This window comes from Lygodium microphyllum, chromosome 29 (genome assembly GCF_053477565.2).
Source record: "Lygodium microphyllum isolate KBCC chromosome 29, Lygodium_microphyllum_v1.1.10, whole genome shotgun sequence".
NCBI classification, from domain to species: domain Eukaryota; kingdom Viridiplantae; phylum Streptophyta; class Polypodiopsida; order Schizaeales; family Lygodiaceae; genus Lygodium; species Lygodium microphyllum.
Window position 1 is genome coordinate 40,318,003 of NC_141163.1, and position 10,544 is coordinate 40,328,546.

The window sequence follows — 10,544 nt, forward strand, 5'->3', positions numbered from 1 at the left end:
AAGTCCCAAAGAAATTACCCACTATTAACTTCAGTTAAGGGGTTCACTTAGCCTTGAAATGCGTGGATATCTTGCTTTTCAAAAAAGAAGAGTTTATTTTAGAAAAATAAATAAAAAGGGTGCTCTCTCTCTCTCTCTCTCTCTCTCTCTCTCTCTCTCTCTCTCTCTCTCTCTCTCTCTCTCTCTCTCTCTCTCTCTCTCTCTCTCTCTCTCTCTCTCTCTCTCTCTCTCTCTCGTGCATAAAAAAAGGGCAAGGCTCTTGCATGTGGTAGTGTCCCCTTGTTTCAAGTAGTGTTGATATTAAAGAGAACTTTGTAATTGAAGGCAAATAAAAGCATCTAATCTAATGGTTGGTAATTTAGTAAACAAGCATTTTTGTCAACACTGATAAGTGGCAGTGTTAAAAATTTTAGCACACAAAAGCTTGTTGAAATTGGAGAAAATATCAATACTAGATTTTTTTGGGCTTTTTGTGGTTTCTATAAGCAATAATCCACTAAGCATCCAGATTGTCATGGCATATGGAGCAACAGAGGTGGTTGTTCACTACTTTGGTCATAATTTGGGGTTCATCCATTAATTCTTACCATATGCAAATGGCTCTTAGACTTTATACGGCAAGATTTGGTTAATTATTGTCCCCTTGTTGGATGCAAAAATTTGCTACTAGAATACATACTAAATGTTCATGTGCTAAGCATTGATATGAAGACCTTCAACTTGAAAATTGTAAGTTTTTTTCACTTCACAAAAATATGGATTTGGGTTAAGCAATTTCAATGTCGTGACTTTAGAAACTTATATGCTTTTCTTGAAATTTTAAAGCTCATATGATATGAAACCTCGATTTTTTTTGTAAACATTGATAAACATACTCATTGGAGCATGGTGACGTTAATGCCAGGTTGCACCTTGGTGCGGTGGGGGGAGGGAAATCCCCTTGCCCGCACAACCACTCTTTTGCCCTCTGTGTGCATAGGGGTAGCAAGGTTTTCTTATCCCTAGATAGCCCCTGTTAACCCTTCCAAAATACAGGGTGCTATCGTTGGGTTAATAAGGTTAAGGCTATCGATTGGTGGATTAGAGACGTGCAAGACAACTTGTAGAAGATAGGCACCAATTAGAGAAAAGGGGTCCGACTATAGTAATTGGTGGATTAGAGACTTGTGGCCACCTTGTAGAAGATAGGTGCCAATGACAAAAAAGGGGTCCTATCATAGTAAATGCAACTTCCGTCTTCTTTTCATCTCCACATAGGTAGGCGTGACTAGTGCAATAAGGCAAGGCACTACAAGCCCTCCAAGCCCCGTTAAAGCTTGGTGTGACCCGGCTCTTGGGGGGGGGGGGTTTTGATGAAGAGGCACCCAAAAAACACAAGCAAGCAAACAACCAAACATAGATACATACATAATACATAACAAAGGATGGCCAAACACCTTTGTGGGTTCCTCATCACACTCACTCTACTGTTCATAACAAGGCTACTCTACGTCTGCTTGTTTCTTCTTCTTCTTCTTCTTCTACTTCAACCTTCTTCTCTCCTGCCGCCCTTTGAGGGTTTGTTTAACTGCACACAGAAGGCTATATTTTCTCTCATTCTTTTCTAATCAATCGAGTCGAGAGGAGGGGGGAGATAGAGAGAGCGCAATATACAATCTTATTTCAAATGCGCGCGGAGGAGTTCTTCTTCTATATTGTTAAGAGATTGCCTCTCGAGTGTCTCTCTCTCTCTCTCTCTCTCTCTCTCTCTCTCTTTTTGCTGCGATATATCCCACCTGAAGCCCACCTGCCCTCCCATTTTCCCAATATCCCTCCATCTTCCTTCTTTTAGGGTCCTACCCAGATGCCATCCCTTGATATTTTTATACCTCAGATCATCAGCAGTAATCACAGCTCTCTCTCTCTCTCTCATAACCTATCCTGCTTTGCCTGCAACCCCCCCACCCACACCCACTAGCTCAACTGTAGTGTCTCTAGCTCTCTTTCTCTCAGACCATCAAAATTAGATCAGTTCACCCAAAAAACAAAACAAAGAGCCACAAAATAAACTAACAAACAAAAATACCTCCTTAGATCTGCAACCCCCAGCCCACCAATCAAGCTTTCCTATTATCATAACACTCTACTAGCTGGAAAAATTTCAAATAGTGGGTTCCATAACTGATCCATGCTTGTCTCCTGCCTCACCCCCAGGTTTATCCTTAATTAGATTGCTTCCATCCTTTCTTATTTAGGGCCTTTTCTTGTCTTCTAGTTTATACATGTGAGGACCACCCATCCTTAATCCCTCCCTTAATCTTACTGTTTCTATAATTTCCCTAGGACTCCATATCAGTTTCCGCTTAAGTGGTTCTTAATTGCTTGGATTTTCCTCCCTTACTAATCAGTTCGATTGCTTTTCTGAGTAGTTTTTTCCCTTTCTTGATGATTGTTCCTTCTTTTTTATTTGCTAAAAGGCTTCTGGGTAGATGCTTGCCTAGAGCTGCTACAGTTGGTTGATGTGATCAAGTTCATGTTTTTATGGAGCCTCTGAATCAGAGAGCCTCAGATGAGGAGCACAGTGGCAACAGTGGGCCTGGAGGAAACAACAATGCAAACAACAACCAGAGAGCCCTCACATTAGCCAACCCGGGCGACGGCGGCACGGTGGACGCCCCGAGGAGACCGAGGGGGAGGCCTCCTGGCTCCAAAAACAAACCAAAGCCCCCTATTATCATAACAAGAGATAGTGTCAATGCATTAAGAGCCCATGTGCTGGAAGTGGCCAATGGCTGCGATGTAGGTGAGTGTGTGGCAACCTTTGCGAGGCGGCGGCAGCGTGGGATATGTATCTTAAGTGGCACAGGGACAGTTACAAATGTGACATTGAGGCAGCCTGCAGCCCCAGGAGCTACTGTGACACTGCATGGAAGGTTTGAGATACTGTCCTTGTCTGGAGCCTTCTTGCCCCCTCCTGCACCCCCTGGTGCCACTGGACTCACCATCTATCTGGCAGGAGGGCAAGGCCAGGTGGTAGGTGGCAGTGTGGTGGGTGCCCTCCTTGCATCTGGCCCTGTGGTCATCATCGCCGCCTCGTTCCTCAATGCATCGTACGACCGCCTCCCCCTTGACGATGACGACGGCCATGCCCCGGTCGGCTTGCCCTTGCCCCCGCCGGGTGTTGGACTTGCTGCTGGGCAACCCGGTGGCGGTGGCGGCGGCAGCAGCAGTGCAGGTGGCCCTGTTGCAGGAGGCAATTCTTCCCAATCATCTGCCCTCACATCTGCACAAGGTCTCAATGCAGATCCCTCTTCCAATAACAGCACCATGGCCCTCTACAATGTTCCCCCCAACCTCCTCACCAACTGCCAATTGCCGGATGTCTATGCGTGGGCTGCAGCCGGCGGCCGGCCTCCGCCCTACTGACTGCGCTACCACACCTCCGACAACATGGCCATGCATCACTGCAAGGTTATCATGAAACCTTGTATGGCTGTAGGCATGATTGAAATGAATCCATCTCAATTGCAGTGCTAGGTTATCATGGAACCTCGTGTGGCTACAGGCATGATTGAATGAAATCCATCTCAATTGCAGTCCTATCTTTGGTGATTAATGCAGCCCTGCACATACTGTTGCATGTAAGCTGCGGCGCGGCACACCCACTTCGAAGGTACGACTGTCCATGGCATGAAGGATGGATATCATGCAGTTTTTTTAAACCTAGGAGGTCAGCATGGTCTGCACATCTTCATCTGTGTGAGAAAAAATCAGCTGTAGTAATGTTGCTGTGTACTCCATCATCGTCATATCACATGCAGAAGTGGATCATACAGTCCTTTCATCAAATCAGCATCTTCCTTTGATTATGCAACAGATGGGGAGTTAGTTTCTTACATGACTGGTGTTTTGGCTCTATGCTGCTCCCCCTTAAATCAGAGACTATTAATTTTTTTTTTCCACACAATATTGGGTTTTCAAGATTTATGTGCAGATTTGATGATAATGCAGTGATATGGGTTTTGCATTTCATTTTCTGATAGCAGCTTGAAAGATTGAAATGCGTGTAGGTAGGTCTCTTGCTTATGTTATGTGGGGATGAGGGCGGGGCTACTGCAGGTGTTTGCACATCCGAAGTCATGACCATTTGTTTCTCTTTCGAGGATCTTAGGATAGGATGTAGCTGACGTGCATTACAAAGCTGGAAATAATTGTCTGTGTACACGTGTGGCCCGGTTTCATAGTATTTCATTGACCTAAATATGGGTTTTAAATGCATTGTTGACGGAGCTTGGCCCCCCCTCAAACACACAATCAATCAATCAATCATGTGGCCACCCTCATTATAAGCCACTTGTTTTAATATCAATCAATCAAGTGGCTACCAGAATGGTAAACCACTCGTTTTTATCAAACCTGCCTAGATCGCCTTGTTTTAATATCCCTATAACCACATGATCATACAAGTGTAAGAACTCAAGACAATTTGGGTGCCATCATGTGAGGTACACTCCTTTCTGGGGGTTGTGTCCGAACACTTTTTCCCTTTGCATATGATATATGAAGCTACACCTTTGCAAATGAAGCTACACCTTTGCAAACTTTGCTCTGCCAGATATTTGGATCTTTCTAAACTTTTGCTCCACTAGGTATTGTTCAAAAATGGAGGCAGTTGTGTTATTGAGATCAAGGTCTCTGTAGTGTGATGTGATTCGATGATGCTCTATTATAATTGCATATCAAGCATTACAATGGCATAGCATGTACTGTTTCATGAAAGATACAATGTGTTCAGTTTCTATATTTGGAATTTTGTATTGTGTGACAAGATGGTCGAAAAGGGTTACCTCAATTGCTTCTTTGATAAAATGTTACTCAATAAGATGATATTAAGGCATCAAAACTATGGTTCCTTTGATTGACCTTAATGAAGTTGGGCCATTAATGCATTATGATTGCTTCTATAGTGAGAATTAATCTAGACATTTGTTGATAAAACACAGACTTCATATTCTACACATTTTACTCTATGGGCAAACAATTGCAGAAATATGCATCTTTTCTCTTGAAGTAATGGACTCCCCTCATTTAAACATTGCTTAAGTTATTTGGATCTTAATATGTATGTAGACTTATTAATCATTGTAATGTTCTAAAAGCAGTGAAGGTTACTAGGTTCCATAAATCTATATCATGTGTGTCAATTGATGATAGCTTTTTTTAGTGTACATATATTAACATAAACAATTAAAAAGTACATCCCCTAAGTATGTAAAACAACCAAGGGCTCAAAAATCAAGCATTTGCTAATATGCTAGATAAGAAGCAAATGATCAAGTGGCAACTTACCTTTCCAATTTAAATGGACATGTTTCCAATTGGGTCTATCATGCATCTCAACCTTATTAAGCTAACCTTATGTTTTTTTTAAAATATTGTCTTTATGGATTTGTGTTTCCTCAAAAAGTGAATCAAATGTTTGGAGTCAATGTGATAGAGTGGACATATGTAAGGTAAGGGAGTCCATTAAGCCAATCTATCCTAGGGAGATCTTGCTCATGTGCAAATTCCATAGTAAATAAACACTTAAAACTTGAAACATAATAGTCATCCTCTAGACTATGTAAGCGACATTTTTCAAGATAAAAAAGTTCAAATTTTTATTTTTATTTCAAAATTGCTAACCTAAAACAACAAAAAATCAAAGGAAAATGAAGGTCAAAGGTAGTCAAATGTGGTCTGTTTGAGTCAAATGAATTCAATAGAGGTTGATTATCAAATCAAAACCATGGTGAAGTAAAAAAGCATCAAATTGCCAAATATACTTGTTTTAAAATATATGGGTTGTTTAAAATAGTAGACTACTAAAAATAGTTACAAACATTTTGAAGTTGAGAAAGTTAAGGAGGAGACTAGCTAGGTGCTTGAAAAATTGTAGAATAATTTTTGAATGATTTGAGGTCTTGATATTTATTAAATTAGTACTTATGGTTATTTTGTAAGTCTCGAAGCATGCAAAAATATTTTCATAAAAATTTAGCATTGAGCTCACTTCCATGCAATTTTGTATTGAACTTGCAGATAAAGATTTGAGTCTTGTATAAATGTTTTAATTTATGGGCAAGTCCAATCAAGTTTATTGTCATGTGAGAAAGTCAAATACTATAGACAAACCACAAAGGACTATGAGCATGATAAATAGGCCAATGGATCAAACAAGAGAGAAATTTGGTGAAAGGTTCCTACTTGTAAATGCTAATGTATTTAAAGTATAGAAATAATAGAATCTCTCACTCTTGTAAGTCTAAACTTGACATTTTATCTTTTCCTCATTATTACTTCACACACACACACACACACACACACACACACACACACACACACACACACACACACACACACACACAAAGCTTGAAGAAGCTTCCATTTTCCTTGTCTTTCCATTTTTCTTTTTCTTCTCTTTTTTTATGGTGACATGTATGATCAAATTGAAGAGGAAGGGGCTACGATTGAATCATGAGATCATAATAGATCCTCTTGGTGGTCAGACTATAATGAGAAAGGTAGACTAAGGTAAGTCTATAACAACCAAGTTTGAGATTTTTCCTTGCATTCTTATATTCATGGTATTGAATGCAAAGAGTATGGTTTGGTTGGACCTTAAGTATGAACCGACTATGTGAGAGTTAGCTAGATCTATTGAGAGCAAAGAGATTAACACAAAAATCTTTTTGTCTAATCCCTATGATGTTAAGCTTTCATAGAGACTAACATTTTGATTTTTTTGACGTGACCAAGATAGATGTTATACACTTGGTTCTCATATTTTGTTTGTTGTATGAGCATAGAGGCTATGATTTCTTGAAGGGATAGAGTGGTCCATTGCTCTCTCTTTGATAAAGCGTAGCCATTTTAATGCCAAGTGGGAAAGAATCAATGTGATGAATTAGTGAAGATAGAGAGAAAATGAGTAGATTATGAAAATAGAGAAAAAATTGTAGATTAGAGATAAGATTGGACTAGGTTAGATTTTTCATAAATATTCCTTTTGTTTAAGATAGTAGAAAGTACAAAAAAATTAAATACCAATCTAGTGCAAAGTCTTTGTGTTCCCAAGTTAGAAGAAGAAGCAACTTGCTTACCTTTGGACAAAGTAGGCTAAACAATTTGTTGATCTAGAGAAGAGGGACTAACCTCAAAAATTCCACACATCCATTTGATCAATGACAACTACCAAACAACTCAAAATTTCAAAAATTTCAAACAAATTGATATACACTTAATATCTTGTCATCATATTTTTGAAATAATTTGATGTAGATGTGTTGTACTTGATATCTTGAGAGGCTTGTCTTCCTAGTCAGGAAAAAAGGAAGGCTGATACAATGAGCATAGTGCTATAGGATTTTTGAGCAAGAGAAAAGGGAGTTAATGCCAAGATTCTAGGTTTACAAGCTCCACACTTCTCCGAAGCAAGTGGGACGCCTATGCACATAAATCTAGTTGCGGTATTTGTTTTGAGGACTAATGATGTTGAAAAAAACTTGAATTGTCAATCCAATTGAAACAAAGATAGGAGTTATTTTGAATTTTCAAGTTTTAAGGTTGTAGGAAGGAGGAATAGAATAGTACATTTTATAAGGTTTGATACCTTATATGGGGGGTAATTAATCAAAGGAAGATGATGTTTAATATATGAAAGAAGGTTGTTTTTTTTTTTTGAAGAGAAGAAAAGACATCATCATGAAGGTTGTTCTTGTCATGGGAGGAGAGGGTGTCTATTTTTTAGAGTTGTGTGTGTTGGGGGTAAAGGTGCCTCTGCCTAGCCACTTGTGTATTACTACACAGTACCCGCCATTGCACACTGCAGGTGGTGGGCGCCCGTCACAGTCACTTATTCTTTATTCTTTTAGTGACAGTTTGAATAAAGGAAGGCCCGGCCACACATTGTGGTTGTTGGAGTTCCCATTTCTTGTCTCTCTTTTTCTTGCTCTCTTGCTCTCCCGCCATAGCTCTCACGTACGAGCTTCAATCCTTCTCACCTTTCAACTGGTATCAGAGCTCGGCTTCCTGACTCTTGAGCTTGGCTCCTGGCATTCTCAGCTTCCCATCGACTCCCTAGTCGCATTGGGTCTCCATCCCGGCAGCCATAGCTGACTATCTTGAGCTCTCGTCACTCCTCGGCTTCCCAAGCTTCCTCTTGGCCTATTGAGGCACCCTCAGGCCCTTCATTCAGAGGTATTCAAGCATTCTTTTGAGGGTTTACTTCAGTTCATAGGTTGCACGAAACATGACATCCATTGTTGAGCTTCCCCATGGAGGTTTGAAGCTCTCTCTCTCCACTTGGTTTGCTGAGGATTGTTAAGGCCTATTGTAGGCCACCCTTGGCACCCATTTGAGCCCCCCTTCCACCTCATTAAGCCCACGTGGTTCAGCAACATCCACATGGGAAAATGCGCCAATTTTCAGCACGTTCTTGACAAGCCCCACACTTTTCTTTTCCAAATTCTTCCCCGGGCCATTGGGCACTTCAAAAGGGTCTCATTTGATGCCTATACACATGCTTGGAGCTTGGTATTAAAGCCTTGAGCACTGACATTGACTTGGTTCTAATTGGCACTATTTTGGGACTTTCATAACAATCCACAGGCAGTTTATAACAGTGCTACAGTGAGATTTGATGTTTATGCTTGCCCAACATTGCTATTTGATGCCCGGTTGGTCCCGGTTGATGCCTATTGATTCGGGCATGCATGCCTATTGATTTGCCACCATTTGGAGCTGATTTTGATGCTGAAATATTTAGTTTTTCATAGTGAATCTCTGCTGTACACAGTTGGGATAAAGCTATTTAACTCATGCTTGGTTATGTCTATGCTATTCGGGCTATGTTTCGGGCATACATAGTGATGTATTGACATTTGGGGACCAACTTTGAGCTTGGCTTACACTCTGGATTATTGATTGAGCTTGAGCTCGGCTTTGGAAAGAATTTGGATGCTCCGTCTTTGATGCACTTATGGCATGCTTTGGTCTATGCTTGACCACCTTAACCGCCATTACGGGTTATGTCACCTATGCATGCTAGTTACATTGTTTGGAGCCGCTTGCTGCTGGAGCTTTGTCTTGACTTAACTTTGGATTCCTGGAGCGTACTTGGGCTATTTATTGGCTTGCTAGAGCTGATTTTTGGATGTACTTGATGTCTATGGATGCTACATATGGATGCTCTACTGCCTACATTATTGGGATGTATCATGGATGCTTGATCTTGGACACTTGTCATTGGTGCTTGTATATGCATTGTTCGAGCTTTGTTGCTTGATATTTACGACTTTTGTGCCAGTGGGAGCATCTTTGGATGCTTGACAGACATTACACAGGCGGTCTATGCTATTTGAGCTTTTGAGACTATTTGGGATTTCTTACCCTTTGGGATGATGCATGGTTCATATGTCTTGGTTCCTTCCAATGCTTATGAGCTGACTCTTTGACTTGGGTCCCATTCCTTGTTAGCTGGCACCTACTTGTGTCAAGTCTTGGTAGCGGCAGGCACACTTTGCTCCGTTGACTTGGGGGTGTGCCTACTCACTGGGAGATATTTCATGATATGTTTGGGTGTTGGATTCATGCTTATCGACTGTCATATGCCTATGTTATGCCCGCATGATGTTGGTTATGGTCTTGGCAGTATATGATTGACTTGGGATCTGTTTCTGGCATAGTTAGCTCTCATTTACTGAGAAATCTGCAGATTTTGGGCACTTTTTTGAGCGTAATGCTTACTATTTGATGTTATCTTGGTCATATTTGGTGGATAGGTGCTTCTCTTGGTAAAATCCACTATTTCAGCTAGTTTTAGCAGTGGTTTTAGTGTATTTTTTGCTAATTATAGCAACCTGTAATTTTGCATTTTTTGCATTGATTTGGGACAATATGACTGGTGATTTGAAAGACACAACTCTCTTTAACATTGCCAAGTTGGATGGTACCAACTATGGGTATTGGAAGTCCCAAATATGGCAGGTTTTGGTGCAGAAGTTGCAGATTAAACCCTTGCGTTTCAAAGGTATCAAACCTGAGGATATGGATGATGATGTTTGGATGGAAGTTGATGAGCTATGCAAGTCTACCATTATTTTGTCACTCTCAGAAGAGATCTATCATAATGTTGTTGAAGATGAGAATAAGAGTATATGGGATTTATGGGAGAAGATTCAGGAGCTTTATGCACAGCAGAGTCCTGCGTCATAGATGTATTGGCTGAAGCAGTTAATGGACCTTCGCATGAAGGAGGGGACCTCCCTTTCATCTCATTTCAGTCAGTTTCATGCTATCATGAAGAGTCAGGTGTCACAGGGTATTGAGTTCAAAGACAACTTGCACCCGTTGTTTTTGCTTGGCACCTTGCTTGAATTATGGGATGTCTTTCGTACTGCCATATGCACAAACAAGCTTGATGGGCTGAAAATCAAAGATGTTGAGAGTGCTTTATTGATTGAGGAAATCAAGAGGAGAAACAATGATGCTTGCCGCTCTTCACATGCATTGACCATTAGAGGTGG

General features: G+C 40.7%; 1 protein-coding gene across 1 annotated transcript; it reads left to right on the top strand.

The window, feature by feature from the left end:
• The first annotated feature begins 1,543 nt into the window (after positions 1-1,543).
• LOC148010539 (AT-hook motif nuclear-localized protein 16-like) lies at positions 1,544-4,654 on the top strand. Its single transcript, XM_087671443.1, has one exon. The coding sequence runs from the start codon at positions 2,521-2,523 to the stop codon at positions 3,403-3,405; it is 885 nt and encodes a 294-aa protein (XP_087527569.1). The 5' UTR covers positions 1,544-2,520; the 3' UTR covers positions 3,406-4,654.
• The last annotated feature ends 5,890 nt before the right edge of the window (positions 4,655-10,544 follow it).